This window comes from Mesoplodon bidens (assembly GCF_964165515.1).
Source record: "Mesoplodon bidens genome assembly, chromosome: X".
Taxonomy (NCBI): domain Eukaryota; kingdom Metazoa; phylum Chordata; class Mammalia; order Artiodactyla; family Ziphiidae; genus Mesoplodon; species Mesoplodon bidens.
Genome location: NC_138163.1, coordinates 95,797,992 through 95,824,179, shown reverse-complemented (window position 1 = coordinate 95,824,179; position 26,188 = coordinate 95,797,992). Strand labels below are relative to the sequence as shown.

At 44.2% G+C, this 26,188-nt stretch overlaps 1 protein-coding gene across 5 annotated transcripts in view; it reads right to left on the bottom strand.

Annotated features, from left to right (window-relative positions):
- Window positions 1-15,741, bottom strand: part of SHROOM4 (shroom family member 4) — a 207,674-nt gene extending 191,933 nt beyond the window's left edge. For 2 of the 5 annotated variants that reach the window (XM_081222328.1, XM_081222333.1), the window contains exon 1: window positions 15,334-15,741. In XM_081222328.1, the coding sequence (XP_081078454.1) occupies window positions 15,334-15,450 (117 nt within the window). In that variant the 5' untranslated portion in view covers window positions 15,451-15,741. The remainder of the gene's footprint in view (window positions 1-15,333) is intronic. The other 3 variants (XM_081222330.1, XM_081222329.1, XM_081222332.1) reach the window with 3 other exon arrangements.
- Window positions 15,742-26,188: the final 10,447 nt, after the last annotated feature.

The following is a 26,188-nucleotide window of genomic DNA, read 5'->3' as shown; positions in this document are numbered from 1 at the left end:
CACCTGTACCACTACTTCCTTCTAATTGTTCCCTCTGTCCCAAGCTCGTATGTGTCTGTCATTCAAGGCTCACTCCACTTACTAGGTTTCTCAGAAAGACTGGAAAATTCGGCTAGTATATCCAGCTCTTCAAGTCATATTTGCTTTCTCACTTGTAATGGGGAGAAGAAAGGGGGATGTGACCAGTTACTGAGTACAAAAGTTTTGCTTGACTCTTCCAGCAAACCATTACAGAGAATCTGCTCTGCTCTGTGCTGAGGATAGTAAAGATACAGAAGACACAGCCATTGTCCTCTAGAAGATTTTGGTCCAGCAAACCAGACACAGGGCAGTCAAAGTCCCCAGAAATTTCTACTGGAAAATCAGAAGTCCAGCATTCCAAAAAGGGAGAGATTACATCCACCAGGAGCAGACTGAGTAGAGCTTGAAGGTTAGGCCCAAGTGGGAGGGGAGGGGAGAGGGGAGCAGGCCTTCTGAGTCGGCAATATGAAGCCGAACCACTCAAGGAACATCGCGACGGGAAATTTGGAGGCCAGAACTTCCCAGGTGTGTTGGTAGGGGGAGTGGAGAGGAAAACACTCTGCCTGAGAATCTGGATCCTGGAAGGAATGCTAGAAAGTAAGACTCGAGCCCAATGGACAATGGTCCCTACACCAGGCTAAAGCAGTTTGGGCTCTATTTTGGAGGTAGCAGGGAAATAGTAAATAATTTTAAGTGGGAGGGGGGGTGATCAAAGGGAGGGAAACCACTGAAGAGGCCACTACAATAGTGTAGTTGTTCCAGAGGGATGATTCTTCCTGCCTGTCCCAGCTCTTGCAAGATCCTCCTTCAAAGCTGCCTTCTCTGTCTGAGCTCACAATTTCAGAGCTCATTACTATGCATCTCTTTTAAGTTGGGTGAGATATCAATGACATTTCTTATTCTGAATGAGACTCCTAATGTTGTACTGAAGTTGGGTCAGGGACTTAAGAAAAAAGTAGAAGCTTCATACCAGACTCCCAGTTTAGAAGAAAGGAACTATGATACATCATTTCCATTTCTGTAATAGCATCGGTTGGCTTGGCCCCTGGTCTCTTCTATGATCCCAACAAAGGAGCTGGAGGGGAAACAGGGAGAAGGGAGAGAGAGGGGGCGGGGGAGGCAGGAGAGGGAGGGAGGGAGGGGGGGAGAGAGAGAGAGGTGCCAACATAAGTCAAAACCTGATTGTCAAGTGCTTTTCTGGGGCCTGTTCCAGATCACTGTCACTTACAGGCTTAGACTAGAGCTCAGCCCTAAATTAGGGCTCTAACCTAGAAGCCGGGATGGGAGGTGGAAGGGCCCCACCTGGGTCTTAGCAGTGGGAATTAACTCTCCCTGATCCTTAATTCTTTTGGCTTTTATTAGTGGCTGGAAGGGGAGAAGGATGAAACCTGAACCCTAATGCAGCTGAGAAGGGCTAAGAGCCAAAACCTTCCTTAAGCAGATACAATATGTGCAGGGCCTGGGCAGGTTTCAGAACACTGCACATTTCTCCAGCCAAAGGCATGGGAAAACATGAAAATTACATATTTAACCCTTTACATCCAGAAAGGGAGAGTATCATCCTCCCACCAGCGCTCACACAGCAGAGACAAACTGGCAAGCTGGCTCTTGCAAAAGCCCCAGCACTTGGTGCTTTGTGACCACCTAGAGGGGTGGGACAGGGAGGGTGGGAGAGAGACGCAAGAGGGAGGAGATATGGGGATATATGTATATGTATAGCTGATTCACTTTGTTATACAGCAGAAGCTAACGTACCATTGTAAAGCAATTATACTCCAATAAAGATGTTAAAAAAAAAAAAAGCCCGAGCACTTGGGTAGCCTTTTTCACAAAAATACCCCCAGCAGCTAGATACTCAAATCAGTTTCAAATATAAATTACAAGCTATTTCACCTGGTCAGAGTTAGGTAAAGGGAACCCATGTGCCCATTAGATTTTTAGCATGAAATGAGTTTTGTCTAAGAGGAGGGAGGGAGTGAAGAGACCAAGTTCCATGGCACAAGCATCTTTACAACATTCTGAATTTCAGTTTTTCCCCATGCAGAAAAGCATGTGATGCTGTACAAAAAAAGTAACGGATCTAGAAAGCAAATCTAAGAAGGATGGAGGTAGGAAAGTTAACCTTTCCCGAGAATTTTCTGTAAGTATACAGGACATCCAGTCTAGGGTTTGGGTCAGATAATCACTCCAAATGTGCAGAAGTCTCTTAATAATAAAGTGATGTTTTCCAGCCATATTTGCAGCCAATGAATTTGTGAAGTAAATCCCTATTTCCTTTTCTTAATTAATTTTTATTGGAGTATAGTTGCTTTACAATGTTGTGCTAGTTTCTTTTTTATTTTAATATAAAACTCAGGATGAAAGTACGGTGAGGACATCACTGAAAACAATTAAATCATATTTGCAAGTTTAACAATGCGTTTTCAAAGGTCACATTTTAAGAACCAATGCTACTGCAGAAATATGAACAATGATATTCACAGATTAATAATACTCCCCCATGCAGAGAGCATAAAACTACTAACAACAAAAATGCAATCCAGACTTGAAACTCCAGTGGAGTTTGCCTTAAGAAGCCTCCACATTTTACTTTTCATATAGCGAAAACAATCCTTAAATATCTTGGCAAGACAACTGATGTTTTTTAACAGCCTCGAATCTTTTAACATTTCCAGCTTCATGTCTGAACTTTGGCGTTTTGACAGCTTCTTCTATTTTTTGTTTGTTTGATTTTTGGACTTCCCCATCACTTGAAAGTACTAAGTTAGGCAGAAAGAACTTCAACCAGTTAATACCTCAGGTGACTAGGCAGATTGGAGGAGATTGGAGGAGATAGCAAGACCAAACTATGACCAGAAAAGCCCATTAAATAACAATGCAGGCCTGTTCCAATGTCTGTTGGGGCATGAGATTGTCTGGCAATTAAGTCATTTCCACAACAATCAGCAGATTAGTAAATCATCTGTGTTAACCATTATGTTCCTAAAATAATGATTTGTTGTTTTAACTGACCAGTGGCCTTAAATAAAATTCTTTTTCTTTTTCTGAACTGCCTATGGAACTCCTTTCCCTGATGGTCCTGTGGTCTCAGAAGATCCAAAACTGAACTAAACCTGGTTAGCCCTCCCAATCTCCATCACCACCTAGAGCCTTCTAGGTTAGAAATACTGGATTCATCTCTAACTCCTGCCTCTCCCTCATTTCTTCAGATCCAAATGGTGTATATTACCACAACCTCTGGCAACTTGCTAATGTGTTAACAACAGTCAGCACGTTGCCAAGATGACTGATTCCTTTATAATGCCATCTCCAATTGTTCAGTACAGGTCTTTCCTCGTGAAAGCAGTTATATGGCTGGTACTGTGTTAGATGCTTTATTTTGAAAACTTTAACTCTAATCCTCCAAAAAACAACAAAATGGCTACATACTTCCAACCTGAATCCATCCTATAGCCCAATGTTCTGGGTTCTTCAGAATAACTGGCTCAAATCCATTCACCCTTATGTCTCATTACACAAGCAGATCTTCACTGATCCACTTATCCAGCCACACAAGTAGTATCACATTGGGCAAGTTACCTAACCTCTCTATTCCTCAATTTCCTCATCTGTAAAATGGGGTTGATAAAGGAGCTAAATATGTGTTAAAATAGAAAACCAGTGCCTGGTCCAAGGTACGCCCTATGAAAGTATTTTTAGAAAGCAAATAAAAGTGACGTTTATGGGGCTTTGCGCTGGTTTCACAGGCCATAGGAAGTATAGCTCAGCTCCTAGAACAGGCACTCAATAAATTTAATGCATGAATTAATAAGTGAATAAATGAAGAAACCACACATACCTGGCCCTTGGGGAGCTCATACTCTTACTCAGTTCACTGTGGGGGTGAACCAACTGGCCTGTCGCCTGAGTCCTTAGGACATGGAGCACTTGTACTAACTGGAATGAATGCCTTTCTTCCTCCCCAACCTACCTAAATCCTGTATAGCCCTCAAGGCCCAGCTTCAATTCTTCCTTTCTCCACAAAGCTCCCTAACCACATCAGCCTGCAATGAAATCTCTTCTCACTGAATAGATGTTGCTCTTCCTCACAGACATAGAGAACAGACTTGTGGTTTCCAAGTGGGGGTCGGGGAGGGATGGATTGGGAGTTTGGGATCAGCAGATGCAAACTATTATATACAGAATGGATAAACAACAAGGTCCTACTGTATAGCACAGGGATCTATATACAATATCCTGTGATAAACCATAATGGAAAAGAATATGTAAAGAATGTATGTATATGTATAACTGAATCACTTTGCTGTACAGCAGAAATTAACACATTGTAAATCAACTATAGCTCAATAATTTTTTTTAAAATGTTGCTCTTAGATCCTAGCCCATGGTTTCAGCACTTAAATTAAGGTTTCTGTTCCCCAGGCTTGCAGTAGTGCCTCTCTTCAACAAAACTGTCATTTCCAGGGAAGAGGTCTTCCATGGTGGCTATCTCTTGTATTCTCTAGTTTAGGGTAAGGCACTTTACAAAGTGTTCAACAAATACATGTTGACTGGTGGACTGATTGATTGATTGGAGGCTTAATTGAGAGCTCTTAGGTAGGAGCCAAACAAGGCTTAGCATAGCCTTTCAAATTGCTGTCTCTTCAAACATTAGCCAGAAATCATGTCTGGTCCTCCAACTTCTGCCAGGAGCAAACGTCACATTAAAGATGTCCTGCCATTCCATACAACTTCCAAAGATTTGGTAACTTCATACACTTAATTTTTTAAGTTCAGAATTCCCTTAAGAGCATTTCTGCTTAATAAGGGACACCTGTAGAATGCTTTTCCTTTCTTAAATCACATACACATCTAGTATTTATATGAGATAAAAGATAAAATCAATCTCCCTCCCTGCTGGGGAAAAAATGCAAGTTTTATTATTTTCATTTTGCAAATGAGGAAATGGAGACACAGAGAGGAAAATGACATGCCCAGTCATACACAAATATTGAGCAGCAAAGCGAAGACTGAACTTCAGGTCTCCTGAATCCAAGCTTATACTTCTTACCCTGACTTGAGATTTAAAACAAAATAAAACAAAACAAAACCTTTCCTTTGACCCTGACCCCTGATGGGCGTGTACTGGTAACAGTACCAATTTTTGCAGTAAGTTACATTTCTCTAATTTCTCTCATTCCCCACCCCCTGTCATTTTCTTATCCAGTTCTTTTTTTCTCTCTCTCTTTCTTTCTTTCACCTATGTAAACATGATAGTGTTGAAACAGCCTGGGATATGGAGTCAGACAGAGGTCAATTTGAATGCCAGCTCATCCATGTGGAGTCTGTTACTTAACTTCTCCTGAGCTTCAGTCCCCTCATCTACACAATGGGGAGATCAATATCTACCTCAAAGAGTTACTGTAAAAATTAAATAAGAATATATGTAAAACACCTAGAAGTAGCAGTATTTACCACATAGCAGGTCCACTACCTCTCCTATCCCCCCATATCTATGCTTGGATCACCCATTTAGTTCAAGAGGTTACTGAGATCCAACCAAATGGCATTACCTCCATCCAGTGAGGCACAACCACACAAGTGGAGTATCCAGGTCCCTGCTTGGTCCACTTTTCCTCCTGTTGCCTTGCTACTCCCTGATTACAAATTTAAATTAACACAGAGCTCCAAACTCTCAGTCAAGTCCTTCAAAGAACATGAGAGTCAAGAACTGATCCTTACTCTCCCCTGAGTCTCCAAGATATCATCCCTCACCCTCTAAGTCAGAGATAATATGCCATCAAAAACTGCCTACCTGCAGAAGTTTTCAGAGGAGGTTTTACTTACATCAAACACAAACAAAAAGAAATGGAAAGCAGCAAGGCAGCCCAACAAAGACAAGGCTTTAGCTTGTCATGTTCTCATAAGCAAAGATGGGGCAGCAGCCATGAGACTCTCACCCCTTTCCAGAATAACTAGTTGAACGAGCTTTCCTCCCAGGTCTACCTCATCTCACCCCCAACCCCCTCCCCCAAAAGAAAAATCAATTTCTGATGGACCGTGAAAGGCAGTATAGGAGAACCATTCAAAACTTCCCTGCCAGAGGCTCAGGAAGAGAGAAGACCATACAGCTGGGAATCTGCTGAGTGGCGTTAGGGTGGGGGCCAGAAGACACCACAAAGGGTCTGTCCATCACTGGGCTTAACCCTTGATCCTGTCAAATTAGTCCCACCTCCCGCATTCCTCACAGATGTAACATTAAAAGACTTGAGTGAAAGTTAACAGACCATGGGGCATGCCATCCCTGAGAACATACCAGGAAACAGCCACTTCTGGAAGCATAGGAAGTAGGAGCGTGGAGAAAAGCTAAGCCCTGGAAGAACTGCCTGCTGTCAGTCAGCCTTTACACTTCCACAGCCTAGATCATGAGCGAAGATCCTGGAGCTCTTAGCATCCCGTCAGTAAAGCAGAAGCTTGCCCCTCGGAGAGGCTGAGAAGAAACAGGAGGGTACAGAGAGGTGAAATAACATGCCAAGATTACTCAGCGAGTTGATAAGAGAAGATCAGGAATGAGACAAAGGTCCAGCCCTCCACTGAAACAGGACAGAGAGAGACACAGTATGAGAAAAGTTCCCCCTGATCCAGCTACCAATTTGCTGAGAGTTTTCACACTTTATCAACCTTAACTCTGTGAACTTCTCTCCCCCACCTCCCCACACCAGAAAGTATGGCTGAGCCAAGAGGGACAGAGCTGGTACAGCAGCCTAGAAGGGCCCACTGTACCAAAACAGGAAAACAACAACAAAAAAGCTGGGTTTTGGACAGCGGGCAGGGAAGACAATGAATGAACCAAGAAGCAGTGACACTTGAATGAGACAGTCCCAAACGTAGGCCTCAAGCAACTTGGTGCTGGTGGGTGGGGGCTGGGAACCAAAGACTGGACATGAAAGAAGGGTAGCCTAGATGCATGGAAAATCTGTCTCTGTTGCTACCAGGCAGTGCTCATCCCATGGCATGGCGTAGTCACAGACTCGCACTGAAAGAGGAGGGAGTGGAGGTGAAGTCAATGGGGAGGAGTTAGTCTCTTTGAGAAACGAAGTCATCTTGATCTTTGCAATGTCAGTGCCCAGCCAGGATGGCTATGTGCCCAAGTAAACATGCCAGTGTGATGTGAGGAAGGACGAATCATCCCTTGCAAAACTAATGCCTAAGATAATCTTTCCACTTGGCTTGTCTACACTGGATGGGGCGAAGGGGTGTAAGGAGACAAACCTCTATCCCTTCCCAGTCCTTGGAACACAGTCTTCAGCAGGGAAAAATAATATCTCAACTTGTTCATTAATGACTTAATTGAAGTCTGTCTGAAGCGGGTATTTCAGGGGAGCACCAGGAAACAAAATATTGCCTTCACAGAAACTGAGTGAAAGTGACCTAGCTACCAACATAAGTCATATAAAAGGGTCACTTGCTGATTACAAGATAAATCAGGTAAACCCGGAGTTCAGTTTCAGAGAGACATTTAATGATGCATACACTGCATGTACACACAAATCTGGCCCCAGGATCAAGGATATGAGTACCTGGGCAGTGATAGTAGTAGAAACCCCAAACTCATCTACATCTATGTAACAGATATCTAGAACACTTGTTGTCCCTGACTTATGGATTGTTTTCCAAGATTACCTTTCGTAAATAAGCAGCTTGGAGCTTTGAATGCAGTTCCCTATAGACAGAATATTGTAAATGGTGGTTAGGTTTTGTAATTTCATCAGTGATACACTATGGATGAAAGAGGTCTCTCCAGAACTGTTCTGAACGTGGCCACTATCAATAAGTGTCAGGGGGACATATTTCCTAGACTTTAACTCTCTTCTCCAGGCCTCTCATCCTTCAGTGATAATGAGGATTAAGCTCCACTTCAATACACTCCCCGATCAGGGCTTCAGGAGCAAGAAAAGGTATTTGCCCAACTCAGGTGACACACTGGTAGATGTGAGGGTGTGGGGGAGGGGCGAGACTGTCAGTGCAAGACCTCCAGAAGGAACGACTCTTGTGGGTATTCCAGGTACAGACAGAAGACCTCAGAACACAGGAATGGCAGCAACAATAGGAGATTTGCAGCCAGTGCCAGCGGCAATGTGCGCAGAAATAAACATCTGACAGGGCTGGGGACTGCTGTGTCTAAATTCCTACCGAGGGGTTCTGTAAGTTGGAGACTGCTTGTATGTCACATAGGGTCAGCATCTTCAACCTTGGAGACACCTATTTGTTCCAGAAGGGGAAAATTAAGTTCAGAGAGGTTATTCCTACAATTTCCAAGCCAGCAGTTGGTTAAAAATCAAATCAAATCAATCTGATGTTCTAGAGGTCTGATTTTGACACTATTCGCCAAAGGCCACTTCCTTCTTCTATTATACAAATTCCTTGTAACTCTTTGTAGAAATATATATGCTCCTGGAATTCATGATTTATGTCTTCTCTATCATCTCCCTTAGAACACTTTTTCCAAGGCTGACCTGGGCTAGGGGCAGGGCTAGGGGCAATTCTAAATACATAGTGAGTGATGAGATAGATGTGTCCCTCCTAAATCTCTTATGTAGTTGTCCCAGGTGCCTAGGTAGAGGCCTTGGGCAGGTGTGGCTTAGCAGCAGCACAGATACTTCCACTAAAAGGCTTTGCTTGACACAGAGTCTTCGTATGGCATGGATGCCAGAAAGAGCCAAAGTGGTCTTCAGCTGTATTTTTTTAAAGAATGGTCCTACCTAATTTTGGTCAGGCTCTCCTCAGTTACTGCATTCAGCTGTGGGCTCCCTAACTCAAGAGGAACATGGCCAGGCTGGAGTGCATCCAGAGTGGGAGGAGGTTGGATCTCAGATCCTGTAAGGAACAGCTGAAAGAGCTAAGGCTCTTTAGCCTAGAAAAATGAGACAAAGAGACACAGTCTGTCTTCAGACCTCCCAAAGGTTGTCCTAAGTAAGAGAAAGCATCTTGTTCTGTGTGGTCCCAGAAGGCAGAGCTATAGGACCCATAGAGAATAAGCAGATGGAGAATGATTTCAGCTCAACCTGAGAAAAAGCTGTCTACTATGGTCAAAACTTTTCAACACTGAAATGGACTGGCTAAGAAGGGAGTGAGCTCCCCCGTGACCACAGGAGAACAAGCTCAGGGCTACTGCACATGGATCGGTTAAGATTAAGACCAGGTGACTTCCACAAGGCCTTCCTCACCCTGATAATCTGTGATTCCAGCCACCTCAAAGAACAGCATTCCGTTAGCAGGCCTGAGTTGAGTCTGCCCTTTGGTGAGGGGCGGGGAAGGAGGGTGCTTAGTGAGAGCAGCCCTTGACTTAATCTCTGCTGTTCTTCATTAACTTTTCTCAGACAGGTCAGCATCTTTTTGTCCCCTGGTTCTGAAGGAGCCTAACTATAAAAATTCTGATGTTCCCTCCAGATAATCACTCCATAAACACCAACCTCAAATCTGAGTCTCTCTTTTCTCTTAAAAAAAAAATTCCTGGGAGGAGATGGAGGAGAGCAAGGGGCAAAATCATCTGAATTCTGTTTAAGGGACAACATTCAGGTGTCTTCCAGCTGGAGTTGAATTATTTTCTTTGAGGTTTTAGAGAAGGAAAAGACTCTAATAGGCTTGGCCTTTTTTCACTTCAGGGAGCACATGTGTGGATTGCAGTAGGTTACCAGGTGTATTGTGACAGCCCAGCAGGCCCCAAAGTAGTGTGTACCCAAAGCTCAGCCAAGGGTTACCAGACATACCACCCACCCTCTTTGCCTTACTACCTCCCTCCAACCTTCTTTGTATTTCTCTGGATGGATTCCTACCCCATGTCCCCATGAGAGAGAGGAGCATTTGGGGAACTGAGATAGTAGACATCTTTGCTGATTCTAGAGGCAGAGATGAGGAGGAGATTCATCTAAGTAACCAGGCTGGACTAAGCTCTCAAGAAGCACACCCCATGAAGGGTCCCTTTGTGAATGCCAAGCCCTGGCCTGGGGGTGGGCCCGGCCTGTAACATAACTAAGAAGGTTTCACAGAACTACCATTTCTCGCATAACACTACCTCTGCACCCAACAGAACTCAAAGTCAGAGCCAAATCTACTGCCAGCCACAAGACAGCCTGAATCTGACTTTACCCACGTCCTCTTGAAATCTCAAATGCCTCTTTGTGTGCTTCTTCTAGAAATAAAGTCATAGTGGGGATGGGGGAGGGTATAAAAACAACTTAAAGAGCATGTCCTGCCATTTTCCTAGGCTAAGGATGGCACATAGAATTAGGGTTTGCCCAATTCATTTTCACATCATCTGTGCTAATAAAGATGGGCCAACGACCCCCATTTGGCAAATAGAATCTTGGGTCCAAAGAGGATTAAATAATATAGGAACATCAGTGCACACTAAGTGGAGGAGGTGAAGCTTCTTCCTCCTCCAGGCTACTGCCCCACCCCACCCTACTTGGTTCCAGGGCAATAACTAGCGTCCACTTCCTTCACTGTGCCAGATAGAGACTGCCACCAAAAATGGGCCAGGAACAGGGCAAATATGTAGGGTGAGCCAGTTTCTGCAATGTCTTGTCCTTCTCCCCAATTTTCCTCCTACTCCTTTTCCTGCATCCCCACATTGGTCTCCACCCCTTCTTTTCTCCACCCTCAGCCAACCTCAGGGCACATTTCCAAGAACTCAAAATGAGTATAGGAATCTTACACTACAGCTTAGCAACTCTCTCTCTCACACACGCACGCACGCACACACACCACAGGAGGATACAATTTGAATCTCTGAGGCCTCTGAGAGGCCCTATCTGATGCATAATCATTGGCGCCAGAACCTTGGAAAGGTCACCCACCCTCCAAAGTGGATCATTTCCAGTGCACGGAGCCAACTTCATGGATGACTGTCTACACTGTAGAGGGGGTACAGGGGGACCCCTAGGTAGCAAATAGCCAAGTCTGATTAGAAGAGAATCTCCACTTCATCCAGATAGGCCCCCTGGGTCAACAAGGTAGATGCTAACCAAAGGAATCAATAACGCCAAGGGCATGGGCCCAATTCTCTAGTTGGTCACATTTCTTTGGGAACATCACACTGTATGGGGCAATCATAAGCCATCCCTTAACACATGGGATAATCAATAATAATAGTTGTTTTTTAACATTTCTTCTTTTTTTGTCACTTAAGTGTTAAGAGAAGGCTATACCAGTCTCCACAACTTCGGCAGCTGAATTCCCTACTTTCAGGGAAATCATAGGAGCCTATAGGAACTGATGATTTCCCCAACCTGATTATTTCCTGATCCAAAGGATCCCCCATAACAAATATGAAATACACTTTCACACTCTATGCACTCTTCCCACTAATCATCTTTCCTCAAATTCCTCCACTCCCAAGATGCCTCCACCTGTTCCACAAGCTATCTCCAAGCATGGACACCACCACATCAGACCCAAATCGTTTTGGGTGTTTTTCCCCATGACACCGAAGGAGGTTCTCCAATATTTACCATGGTTCTGGCACCTTACCTCTGTGTCTGCCTGACCTTAGATCATCACAAGTGATTTGGAGTCACCAAAACATTCCTCTCCTACTCCCTGAGCCCAGACTCCACTAGGGAGTGTCTGCAACCCAGTGCTCACCTACTCTGGAAACACAAGCTGGCATGCAAAAGGTCACTGGGGTGGAAGGCCGCCAAGACTGGATACATCCCTCAATGGTATTGCCCCATGCCCCTTCACAAACTGCAGTACTACCGGAAGAATTGAGAAACTCTCCAAGTAGAGGATGTGGAGAAAAGGGAACCCTTGTGCACTGTTGGTAGGAATGTAAATTGGTGCAGCCAATATGGAGAACAGTATGGAGAGTCCTTTAAAAACTAAAAATAGAACTACCATATGATCCGGCAATTCCACTACTGGGTATAGAGCTGGAAAAAACAAAAACTCTAATTCGAAAAGATACGTACAACCCAATGTTCTTAGCAACACTATTTACAATAGCCAAGTCGTAGACACAACCCAAGTTTCCATCAACAGGTGAATGGATAAAGATGTAATATATATATGTATAAACACACACACACACACACACACACACACACACACACATATATATAATGGAATACTACTCAGCCATAAAAAAAATGAAATATTGCCATTTGCAGCTACATGGATGGACCTAGACAGTATAATGCTTAGTGAAATAAGTCAGACAGAGAAAGACAAATACTGTATGATATCACTTTTATGTGGAATCTAAAAAATAATACAAATGAATCTATATACAAAACAGAAACAGACTGACAGACACAGAAAACAAACGTATGGTTACCAAATGGGATAGGGAGAGGGGGAGGGACAAATTAGGAGTACGAGATTAACAGATACAAACTACTATACATAAAACAGATAAGCAACAAGGATTTACTGTGTAGCACAGAGAATTATACCCAATATCTTATAATAATCTATAATGGAATATAACCTGAATAAAAAAGAATCACTATGCTGTACACCTGAAACTAACACAAAATTGTAAATCAACTATACTTCAATAAAAATAATAATTAAAAAAAGAAACTCTCCAAGTGGTAGAAAATATGATAGATTTGGAGCCTACCACTGGCATAAAGGATTGGCTACCAGACTGTCATAGTCTTATTTAAAGACTTGAACCTCGTAGTAGACATGGAGACACCTAAGCCCAGGGAGGGCAAGTGATGCACCCAGGATCCTGGGGCTAGTGAGTGGCAGAGCAAGGATTAGAACCCAAGTTTTCAATCTGTCAATACAATTCTCTGTCTACACCCTTCCATCCCATCCTCACCAATGTGTACAGACTGAAGTTATTTTCAAGAAGAAATCTGTATTGTTCTGAAGCATAAGGGGAAACAAAACTAAGGTAGAAAAATTAAAAGGGGGTTAATGAACTATGCCACATACTGTCTTGGCAAGAAAAAAAAAATACAGGCAACCATTGCACCTTACAAAAATGCCATGGCCCCTTTATATACTAATAGGGCTAACCAGCTTATATATAGCTGGCTTTTACTGGAAGGAATCAAGCTATCTGGGATAGATGGGAGAAATGATATTACCCCCTGCATATCCAAATGTGTGTCATAATGAGCCTTCATATATAATAGGGGTCAACTGTACATTCAGCAGAAAGGGAGTCGTTAAAAGGTACCCTGCCTCTCAACACACGAGTCATTTCCTCAACAGCTTGGCCAAGGAAACCCTCATCTACCCTCAAATAATTCCCCAGCCAGACCACAAATTGTTGGCTGCCCCATACTTAGTAACACCCCCCTGCCATGCTCCTGCTGGCTCACAAAACAATCCAGGACCACAGCAGCAACCACTCTCTGGGGTGCTTCTCAGGATGGGTCAGCCCTGGGCAGGGGTGAAAAATGACCCCTCCAAGGCAGGTTGTCTGGGCAGACTGGAAAGTCTGTGGGTGGTGTCAGGAGAAAAAGAAAGGGGGGAACCGTCAGACCATGGAGGGCTGCATAGACAGTTCTGACCTTGATGGAAAGAGCAGGGAGAGGAGGAGTTTGATTAGAAGAAATTCCTGAAGGCCAGGATTCCCTTCCTCAAAGGGGTTGTTTGAGAGTGTTTAAAAAAAAAAAAACTTATTACTCCCTCCGGATAATACTGGAGGGAAAGGGGTAGTGCCTTGTGTGTGTGTGGGGGGGGGGGAGAAGGAATGGCGTGACAGTGGGTGACCAAGCAATCTTAGGCTGGTTAGAAATACATGACTAGTATGGGGAAAGGGGGTGCTGGTGAAGATCTGGGCTGGTTATTGGTGTTTGGGGAAGCTAAAGATCCCAGGTTTCCCTGACAGCCCCTCAAAGTTTTGCCTCAGGCGCTCAAGATGATTGGTACACTCCATGGCAACATCCCAGGATTGCTAACAGTGTGGCCCCCAAGGCCTGAAGGACCCCCTACAAGTTAGCCAGCAGCTCCGGTGCCTGGCGAAAGGGGCACAGGTTACGCGGGGGTGTGGCGGGGGCATTCGCCACCCCCTGCTGAGACGTGACCCACGTTAAGAAGCCAAAACAATAAAGTGACATTTGTTCCCCACAGAGAAACCACATCTTTTTATCTGCAGCCCAAACCCACGTCTTCCACCTCAACTGCAATTTGAGCGGGTTGGAAGGGGAAGGGCTTTTCAGATTTGGGCATTTCAGAGAAACAAAAACAAAAAAAACAGGATAAAGTTTGTGAAGTTCGCTCCCTTGGCCATCTGGCGCCTCAAGGTGAGTCGTCCTGCAAATCTCTCTTCCCAGTTACAGCCCCCGCGGCCCCCACCCCCTACACTCACCCCTACCGGGGGATGGCTTGCTCAGGGATTCTGGAGCGCTCGGGAGAGCTCCTCTCCCCTGCCCTCAGCTGCAACTTGGCTTCCAGCAGACCACAGCCTCCTAAAACAAACAAACCCTGGCGGCGGCGGCGGCGGCGGCGGCGGCGGCGGCGGCGGCGGCGGCGGCGGCGGCGGCGGCGGCGGCGGCGGCGGCGGCGGCGGCGGCGGCGGGCGGCGGGCGGCGGCGGCGGCGGCGGCGGCGGCGGCGGCGGCGGCGGCGGCGGGCGGCGGCGGCGGGCGGCGGCGGCGGCGGGCGGCGCAGCTGCGCTCCATGGCGCAAAAGTTTCCTCCACTCTCCTCAACGTGCAGGAAATCTCGCCGGCGCTGGGGCAGGACTCCGGCGGGAGGGAAAGGCCGAGCCCAAGCGGCAGCAGCAACGCCCCACCGGCTGAATGCATGTGCGCGCGTCCGGCCGTGGGAAGTGAGGCTGACGAAAGCCACCGATGCCTCATCTCCGTTCCCACACCGGACCCTCGCCCCGCAACCTGCCCGGGCGAGATGGCCCGCCGGTCGATCCAGGGACCGACGCCGTGAAGAAATGTGCCAAGGCGCCTTGCCTGTCCGTTCAGCCCCTCGCTGTCCCGCAGGGGCACGGGAACTTCCAAGGAGGAACCCCCAACAGCCACCACTTCCTCCAGCTCCAACGGAGGGGAGCAGCCGCCCAGACACTGGGGAGCAGAATCGGCCCCCGAGCCCTCCCGAGGGTGTCTGCGCGCGGGGCTCTAACCCGGGGTCGGCCGCATTCTCATCCAGCGCTCCCGCCACCCCGAAGGGGTGTCCGCGCCGGGGCTGGTGGCCAGACACCCCCGCCACCAGTGCAGCTAATGCTTCACGTCGGGGCTTTGATCCCCAGCACCGAACAAGTTTCAAAGTTGGTCTGAGGGCCGCGTCCCGCGGCAGCCTGCGCACCCGCTTGCCCATTCAAAGTTGGGCACCGCTGGGACAGAGCCGCCAGTTCTTACCTTAGACACTGTGAGCGGTTCGCAGTGTTCCAGACCCCCCTTAAGGGTGAAGCCCCAGGGCGCCCCCCCTTGCAGCTGCACAGGGACGTACTGGAAGGACCCAGGCCGGTTCTCCATCCTCCGCTCGGCTCAGGGCCGCGGGGCTCCTTTTCCGCGGGGGCTACGTTGCCTCCGCCCCCAGCGGCTCCACCACCATAGCCCTCCAGCGCTACGCCACCCCGCACCGCCCTGCTCCGCCTACTCTCCTGGCTGGAGACGCTCGGGCAGCGAGCGAGCGCAAGGAGGAAATGACACGGAGCTGGAGAGAGGGGGAGAGAGGGGGGGAAAGGAGGAGGAAAAAAAAAAGAAAAGAAAAGAAAGAAGGAGAGGCGGAGGGATAGCGCGTAATGGACAAGAAAACGGAGCAATGGGGAGGGGCAGTCACTGGGACCTCGCCTATAGGATCGCTGGGGAGTGGGAGCAAGGCGAGGCTTCACATCAATTGTTACATTGTTTCATTCAAGCAGGCCCCCCTCTTTGGTTCTCCTCCTTACTGCAGAGTTCCCCGCCCCTCCAGCCAGCCGAGGCGAGGGGAGGTGAAAGTAGTTAGTGTGGATGGCCCGCGTGGCTGAGTGGGCCGAAATGCTGGTTTCCCGATTAGCGCGTTCATGTTTCTCTGACTGCCTTTTTCTTCTGAAGGTCCCGAGAACCGGGTCCTGGGAGGGTCACAAAGCTGCTAATTTGTGGACCTTGCCTACAGGGATGGAAAGTCAAGCAAGCAGGCCAGCGAACACAGTGGGGCTGTGTGTGTAGGCTGCTCTGTGTGTATGAGCTAGGTGTGTGGGGTCATTATGAAACATCGCCCCGGAGCACAGTTTAAATAAAGAAGCACTTTGAGGATGCCCCCTGCCCAGGCTCAGCCGCACCCTGGCTCAGTGCTGGCGTCTATGGGTAGCACTGTGCTCATGTATGTTCCAGTCATCTGGAGTTCCTGGCACGGCCTTGCACTTGCCCCACTGAGATGACCAAGCCAGGAATCAGCAAAGTTTATGACTAGCAGTATTGTTTTCACTCCTAAACAAACCTACAGGAAGGAGCATCCATTGATAAGCTGGCCAATTAACAATGTGGTGACTTTTGGAAGAATCGGCTTTTAGACAGGGGCCAGAACGTCTCTGCTCATCTGTTCATGCTTGAGGCTGTAGTGTCTGAGCTGAGCTTTTAGAACAGACCAAACAAATACCCACACTAATAGTCCCCCAAAGTGAATTTGTTACTAAATCTTGGGCTGATTTCTCAGTCTTGACCTGGGCACGGTTACCACCTCTCTCTGCGGTGTTGTCTCTGGAGCCACATTCAGGCAGTGAGTTTTTAAAGAGCTTCGTAGTAGCGGGGAAAGTTTGGACAACTCAGCGGTGACTCCACAGAACCCCTCAATGCCCTATTGCCTGTTCCATCTCTTGCCTTCTTCTTGTGCAGTTTCTTCTTCATCGCCAAGAACACACACCATGACACCCTTACTTCCACAGTCAGCTTTCTGCAGACAAGGTTGTCACTCTTTGTTTCCATTTCCTCAACTGTCACAGCCTCTTCAACACACTTCAGCCTGTGTGTGCCCCTTCAGGCCACTGAAACTTCTCTCACAGGCTCTCCTCCCTCCCCCAATCCTTTCTTCTCCGCCTCCTGGACCGCCTGCATTATATGATGGTGACCTGACTTTTCTTTAATAAAACTGCAGCTTTGGTGTTTATAACCTGCTTTTTAAAAGTCCTTAGATATGTATAACTGATTCACTTTGCTGTACAGTAGAAACTAACACAACATTGTAAATCAACTATACTCCAATAAAAATATTTTTTGAAAAACAAAGAAAAGGAAAAAAGTCTTTAGAGATGATTCACATGGGGAACCACCTTCAATCTTTTAGATTTTTAGACCTGCAAAAATCCTTTCAATCATGTTCATTTTTTTGTTTGCATTTCTCCTACTAGAAAGCAGAAAAGTTAAGAAGATGGCAGCTGAGTTTCTTGATTGCATGTCAACCTATGACATAACACTCATTTGTTCTGTCCCACCTTGAAACTGAGCTTTTTTTTTTTCTTCATCTTCTTTTTGAGATAAGACTTCTATCTCCATGATTGTCACTTGGTAAAACTTAGCATGTTTCAGTTTCAGCATATTGAAATCTATAAAGTGCAGTTCACAGGATCTGTGGTCATCACTCAAGGTCTACTAGAATTATGTGTCTAGACTAGAGAAAAGAGATTGGGAAGCAGGAGACACACATGTGAGCCCTGGCCTTGTCACTAACTCGATGGGTGACCTTGGGCAAATCAGTCTCATTTTTTTTCATCTGTAAACTTCAGCTAATAAGCCCTGACCTCCCTCCCTCCCAGGCCTGTTGAAGACTAAAATAAAATAATACATATGAAAACACTTTGGTAAGGAAAGAGTCAAAATCCTCACAACCTTATTATGAAAGCAAGCACTGAGCTAGCCTTTAACCAATCTATTTTCATTCCAAGACTTACTCCACATTGATTTCTTGTTGTACTCTTCAGTTTATCATTTCCATTATTACAGCAAAAGAACATAAATTATGTAGCCCCTGGTGCAAACAGCACATAAGGAGCCATTTTGAACATTGGATGGCTGGATAATCTTGCTGCTTTACTGATAAAAATTACTGCTAGTGGCAGGGATCTCATTCTTCCTTGGAAGTACAGTTAGTGGGAGCATGATTATGTAATGGAAAGGGTACAGGGTAGGCTGTGAGATGCCTGGATTTTAAGCTGGTTCTGCCATTAAATTGCTGTGTGATATTAAGCAGATCACTGCCCCTCTCTGTTAATGGAAAAGATTGAGCTACATGATTTCTTAAGTTCCTCTACAGTTTGAAAATTCTGGGACTACTTCCTGGCAAGCGGCTAAACATAGTTATATGTGCAAACAAAGCCTTAATGATGGAGATGAACCATGTGAAAATAAAGCAATGGAGAAGAGTCCAGGGGTGTATTTCTCTCCTCCTTTCTCTCTCTCTCTCTCTCTCTCTCTCTCTCTCTCTCTGTGTGTGTGTGTGTGTGTGTGTGTGTGTGTGTGTGCAGCCAATGGACAGATGATAAATTCACTCTAAAGTATGTTAAATTGCCTGTGGGTAAAAAGGTGGAAAGTCCAGTAAGCAGGTAGGAATAGGAAACCGCATGTCAAGAGAGGAATGGTGATTGGTAATACACATTTGGATTATAGTTGAAGCCATGTGAAGTGGAAATCTCATGCAGGGATATCAGAATGATAAGAAAATGGAGATTTAGATGAAACCTTGGATTATGCTAATATTTAAAATATTATGCTAGTATTTAAAAGTCAAGAAGGATCACAAAGGATCTAAAAATGAGCCAACAGCGGAGATGGGCAAAAGGTCCATCAGCAGAAACAGGGAGAGAGAAATTAAAAACAGGTTGTTTACTTCCACCTCATAAAAAAAAAATCCTCACAGGAGTCTTTTCTCATTAGAAATCTATTGACCAGTGTACCTTTATTGGTAGGAAGGAGATTGAAATAGCAGTCCTTCTTTGAACTTTTTTATTTTTTAACACAAATTTGAATACAATTTTCCTCATAGTAGTGCCTCTAGCTCCTTTCTGAATTAAGGACTCTTTTGAGAGTCTAGTGAAAGCTATGCACTCTCTCCCGTAGAAACTCCTAGAAAGCTATACATTATCACCCCATGTTGCATATAGTTTGGGCTAAGGCTTAAAGACCCTAGCTTCAGAATCCTTACTCTAGTAAAAGATCAGATTTTTTTACTGTGGCAAAAATATATGACATGAAATCTACCCTCAGAACAAATTTTTAAGTGTAGAGTACAGTATCATTAACTACATGCACAATGTTGTACAGCAGCTTTCTAGAACATTTTCATCTTGCTTGACTGAAACTTTGTACCCATTGAATAGCAACAACCATTCCTACCTCTCCTCAGCTCCTGGCAACCATCATTTCACTCTGATTCTATGAATCTGACTATTTTACATTTCTCATATAAGTGGAATCATGCAGCATTTGTCTTTTTGTGACTCACCTATTTCACTAAGCAATGTTCTCAATGCCCATCTATGTTGTAGCATGACAGTATTTCCTTTTTTAGTGCTGAATAATATTCCATTATATATATATATATATATATATATATATGCATATGTCTCACATCTTCTTTATCCATTCATCAGTCAATGGGCGTTTAGGTGTTTCCACCTCTTAGCTCTTGTGAATAATGATGCAATAAACTTGGGAGTGCAGATATCTCTTCAAGATCCTGATTTAAATTCTTCTGGATAAATACCCAGTTGTGAGATTTCTAGATCATATGGTTGTTCTATTTTTAATTGTTTGAAGAACCTCTGTACTGTTTTCCATGCTGGCTGCACCATTTTACATTGTCATCAACAATGCACAAGGATTCCAATTTTTCAACCCCCTTGCCAACAATGGTTAATATGAATTTCTGGTTTTTTTTTAAATAATGGCCATCCCGAACAGGTATGATGTGATAGACATTGCATTTCCCTTATGATTAGTGAGCTGTGCATCTTTTCATATACCTGTTGGACATTTGTATGTATTCTTTGGAAAAAAGTCTATTCAAATCCTTTGCCCACTGTTTAATCAAGTTATTTTCTTTTTTCTTTCTCTTTTATGCTGTTGAGTTGGATGAGTTCCTTATAGATTTTAAATATTAACTCCTTATCAGATATATGGTTTGCAAATATTTTCTCCCATTCTATAGGTTGCCTTATCTACTGTTTGTTTTGTCAGGTTTTGTGTTTTCTGTGCAGAAGCTTTTTATTTTGATGTAGTCCCATATACTTATGCTTGTTTCCTATGCTTTTGGTGTCATATCCAAGAAATTGTTGCCGAGACCAACATCACAAAGATTTCCCCCTATGTTTTCTTCTCTGAGTTTTACAATTTCAGGCCTTATATTTAAGTCTTTAATCCATTTTGAGTTAATTTTTGTGAATGGTAAGATAGGGGTCCAGTTTCATTCTTTTGCATGTGAATATCCAGTCTTCTTAAGATCATTTGTTGAAGAAACTACCCTTTGCCCATTGGATGTTCTTGGCTCCCTTGTCAAATATTAGCTGAATGTCTGTGTGGGGGGTTATTTCTGGGCTGTCTATTCTGTTCTGCTGGTTTATATGTCTGTTTTTTATGCCAATATCCTGTTGTTTTGATTACTATAGCTTTCTAATATATTTCAAAATCAGGGACTGTAACGCTTCTAGCTTTGTTCTTCTTTCCCAAGATCGCTGTAGCTATTTGGGTTCTTTTGTGGTTCCATACAAATTTTAGGATTTTTTTCTATTTCTTGGGAAAATGCCATCAGTTCTTTTAAAGGGCTTACCTATTTACTGAAACAATGTTTCAACAGAAAATTTAGTATTCATTCAGTGGGCTTAATTTGCCCTACATTCAGAGGACAATTGCTAAATGCTAGGCACCATGCAACACATTTTTCATGTATTGTTGACAATGATTACAATGACCCTGCAAAGTAGGTATTAGTAACTGTTTTCCAAGTGAGGAAACTAAGTCAGGAAATGGTAAAACCAGGATTTCAAGGCAGGGAGGCTGCAGAAGCATCCTGCGATGACTTTATTAATCATGTCTCTGTCATAGTCTCCTCTTTTTCAGGGGAGGGAAGGGTTTGGAATGCTCCATTCTGCTCTCTTCATGTTTCCATTTGGGAGTACTTCTGTTAGAATAACTCTCTTGGCCTCTTTCCCCACCTTTGGGTGAGTTGGCAGTTCTGTCTGGCTAAGTGGGGAGGGTATTAAGAAGCCTATTATGGACATCTACATATTCCTTTTTCTCCAATCCAGATTTTAACAGTAATAAACAGATATTTTAAAACTCTGCCTCTCTGCTTTCCATGTCTCTCAATTGGTTCTGAACTTGTGTGTGGATGAGAGTATTAATATTCACCACTACCGCCCAAATATATCTACCCAACCCATTTTATGCAATTTGTGTGTCCTCTGTCCGCTTTCTATTCCATCTTGTCTTCTGAATGTCTATATGGACCTGTTTCTGAATGCAGCCCTGATTGCCTAGGTGCCTCTGTGTCTGTACATCTGTATAACAGGAAGTGTATGTGGGTGTTAGGCCCAAGCTCCATGCAGTCCTCAAGGGAGGTTGATCTGAGTATGTGCTGGGGAGAGGGGGAGAGAGAATGAAGATGTGCTCCTTGAACTTAGCTTTGAGGGCCACCTTCCCACAGTGATCATACTGATTCTTGAAGCAGGCTCTACCTTCTCCCTCAGAAGCAGGCTCTACCTCAAAAGACTGCTTAGTTGCATTTCTTTCCCTTTCCTTCCATTCTGGGGTCACAGACTTCCTACTTCCTGTCTGTGTGCTAGCAGTCACTATTTCAGAAACCCTTTCTGTGCTGCCTCACAGACTGTTTGAAGATTATTTAGAGACTAGGGAAGTTCTCATTCGTCATAGGCAAATGATCCTATTAGAGAAATCTAACCTGTGTTTTCTGATTGTTATCTTGTGTACTATGGCACATACTTCTAAGATACTCAAGTCATCTTCTTAATTTCATCACTCCCTTGGGAAAAATAAGGTAAGAGTCAGAATTAGAGTCACCATTTTACAGGTGAAACCAAAGACAGAATAGATTCATTGCTTTACTAATCATCCCTCCATGCTTTCTTGGAAAATCAAGTATTGGTGGACCCAGAATATTCCTGAGCCAGTTGACTCATAGGCAAAGGGGGACCCAAAACATTTTTTAATGAAACAGATTATGTCATAAATGATATCAAAAAGTGTTCATTTTTTAATCTCATCAATTGGATCTATTGGACTATTCTACTTGGATTTCTAAGGCCCTTGTTTCTCAATTTATCCCCACCCTGCCCAACAATTACCCTGGCTCTTCTGAATGTTCCTCACAGAGGAGAGATCTGGGACAATGATAATTATCAGTGGAGAGGGCAAAAAGTCTAGTGTGGCAGGTATTTTTCATATACAGATTACAAGGAAATAATAGCAAGCTCCTCCCTCCCACCTAGTATACACCTAAAGGCGTGTGTGTTGTTGGGGGGAGGTGGGAGGTGAGGGTTGCAACAAAGGACAAATCTAAGTAGACTAACCTACTAAAGAGTCTGATTCCTGGGGAATTTTGCCTGGGGCTAGGGAAAGACAATACGATAGAGGCCTGTTTCTTTTGAATTAAAGCTAGTATAACATTAGCATACAAAATACTGTATCTGGGACAGTACTTTTGTTAAATAAATCATAAGTACATGCTGCTGGAGAAATATGGAGTTTCAGTTTCTCCTTAGGTAACTTTATAAAGAATCCTTCCTTCTATTGCCATTTGGGTCAACCTATGCTTTTACCCACTCAGAAAAACACCAATTGTCTCATGGAATCTCAGGATCTTGGCCTGGTATTATGTTTGAGACTATAGCTTTAGAACTTCTTCCTTCCTTAGTAGACAAATCTAGACAGCTTTTGTATGTGTGTGTGTGTGTGTGTGTGTGTGTGTGTGTGTGCAAGAGGCTGCCATCTGTTGTGGTTGGTGTTCTCCAGGAAGGCTTGTTGGAGCAGGAGTTGGTTTGTTTGTGTTCTAAGCTCACACTAATGTCAGCCCAACTGGAAACCTTCAATTTGCCCTTGGGGAAATAAGTCATCTGGTACAGGTTCAGCTGGGCTGTAATGAATGTTTACCATTGCTCTACAGGAGTTTCAGCCAGGGATTGACCCCATATCAAGGATGTGAATATCAGATGAATTGCTGAGATCCAAAATGTGGGCTTCTACTGGGCATATACCCTGAGAAAACCATAATTCAAAAAGAGTCATGTACCAAAATGTTCATTGCAGCTCTATTTACAATAGCCAGGACATGGAAGCAACCTAAGTGTCCATCATTGGATGAATGGATAAAGAAGATGTAGCACATATATACAATGGAATATTACTCAGCCATAAAAAGAAACGAAATTGAGCTATTTGTAATGAGGTGGATAGACCTAGAGTCTGTCACACAGAGTGAAGTAAGTCAGAAAGAGAAAGACAAATACCATATGCTAACACATATATATGGAATTTAAGAAAAAAAAATGTCATGAAGAACCTAGGGGTAAAACAGGAATAAAGACACAGACCTACTTGAGAATGGACTTGAGGATATGGGGAGGGGGAAGGGTAAGCTGTGACAAAGCGAGAGAGAGGCATGGACATATATACACCACCAAACGTAAGGTAGATAGCTAGTGGGAAGCAGCCGCATAGCACAGGGAGATCAGCTCGATGCTTTGTGACCACCTGGAGGGGTGGGATAGGGAGGGTGGGAGGGAGGGAGACGCAAGAGGGAAGGGATATGGGAACAGATGTATATGTATAACTGATTCACTTTGTTATAAAGCAGAAACTAACACACCACTGTGAAGCAATTATACTCCAATAAAGTTGTAAAAAAAAATGTGGGCTTGACGCTGGCCTCTTATGGTACCCAGCTTGGACAGGGGCCACCCCTTGCTTTGAGCTGTGTGTTAGCCAGTCCATTCTGCTTCTCAAATTCTGTTTTCTGTGAGTCATTCATTACTCCTTAGTCATTAATAAAATAAAATTTTGGTGCATATTAAGCTCTTACCTCAATTACTTCAGCCATGGGAAGAAAAAAATCACATGTTCATATACACACAAAATCCAGCCCTTTTACTTTCAAAAAGTTTCCATCATTTTGCCCTGCAGAGAAGTGACAGAGAAGATACACCAATGCACTGAGCATTTGAGCAAAACAAAGTCCCCATTATGGTTTTGATGAAGCTCTGGAGAAGTACACAGTTGACAGTCAAAATATAGATATAGATATCCTTTTTTTCTTTGATAGTTTACTTTTACTCTAGAGTAAGTAGAAATGAACCCTATCTATGAAATACTGGCTAAAGAGGAAACCGTTTTGCTTTGGCTTGGATCTAGAATGACCTAGCCCAAAGAGGAAAGAATAACCTGCTGCCTTTGTCCAGGAGTGTCAGAGGGACTTCAGAAAAATATGACTTTCTCCAAATATTTTCTTTGGGGAGGTGGTCCCAGGCATGTGTACGTGTGCCTAGATGTGTATACATCCACCTCTTCACCCATATAGATACATGAACAAAGCCACACATAAGGCCTCATGTTCAAATTTGGGAATGCCTGGCTCCTTTCTCTGAGAGTCTGGCAGCTCAGATTGCTAAAGAAATAGCTCCCTAAATTCTGGAATAACTGTCAGGCACCTGACAATTACTTGATGTTTTAATATCTAGGGCACTTTCAGCGTTTTTTCTTTCAGTGTTTTCATTATTATTATTTATTTTATTTCTTTTTTCTTTCTTTCAGTGTTTTAATTTCAGATTAAACTTCAGAAATCTGGATATCATACTTAACTTCTCCCTTTTTCTTCCCAACCACTGACATCCACTCAGCCACCAAGGTCTGTCATTTACAGTCCTAAAATAGTTCTCAAATCCATCTATTTCTCTCCATGCCCACCACCACTTCATTATCATCTCACACCTAGACCATTGGAACAGATTCCTAACTGGGCTTCCTGATGGCGCACATCCATTCTCCACTTTGCAGCGCTTTGTAGCCAGGATGCTCTTTCTAAAACACAAACTGTATGTCACTCCTCTGTTCAATTTTTTTTCAGTGGTTCCCCATTGTTTACTGAATAAAATCTAAGTCCCTTGACTAAGATCCTTATTTTGTGGCTCCTGCTTACATAGTACTATTCCCCCTGCCACCCACAGCCCTCTTCCAACCTCCCCCTACAACACACCCTTGGATCTCCAGATGTACCGAATTATGGGCAGTCACCCTAAGCACAATCTGTTCTCTTGTACCTCTAGGCCTTTTCACAAACTTTTCTTCCTGCCTAGAATACCCTCCACTTTATCCTTGTCCATCTGGCAAACCCCTACTCCTTCTTCAAGTCAGTTCAAAGATCACACTGGTAGAAGAAATCTTCCTTGATACCTGTAAAGTATTCTTTCCTGATATACCCACTGCCCCCCTTATATTATTCTACTGTGGCCCTGATCATATTTTATTGTAATTGTTTCCTCCCTTGGGCTGGATATTCTTTGAGGGCAGGAACCATGTCTGATTCTTCAATATGCTCCCCAATGTCTAGCACAGGGCATGGACATGGTTGATGCTCAGTCATCACTGAACACGTGATGCTGAGACTGGAAGACCGAAGGCATTTTTTTGTCATATGGAAGGAACATTCTGGTTGGTGCCTTGATATATCTCTTAATCACGGAATGGAAGATAAAGATTGCCTCCCCTAGAGCAGCCAACAAATAGGACATCACAAAGAGGCTCCTCTAGTGATTCAGAATTCATAGTGGATCCTGAGATTGACCAAACTCCAAGCCTAGAGAGCTTTCTACTTTGATACTATTTGTTGGTACATGTTACTGGAGAAAAATTACAAAGAGAAGCAAAAATGTGTAAAATTTTTGTAAAAATTTGGCTGGGCTGTAGAAAATGCATATAAGAAATACAGATTGTCATCTCCTTAACACAACATTCCAAATGCTCCACAAATTGGCCCCTGCCTTGCTCTCTAGCTTTGTCTCTTCGTCCTCTGACTCTCACTTTACCCTCCCACCACACCAAACTGTTTACTCCCACCTCCCCACCATGCTGTCTCTCTGCCTTGAATACATTTCCCTTTGCTTTAGGTAACTCCTACCAACATAAGATTTAGCTCAGGCCATACTTCTTCCAGGAAGCCCTCCCTAACTAACCAACACACCAGTGTATATGTGTGCATACGCTGGCATGTGCACACACACACAGAGTCTAG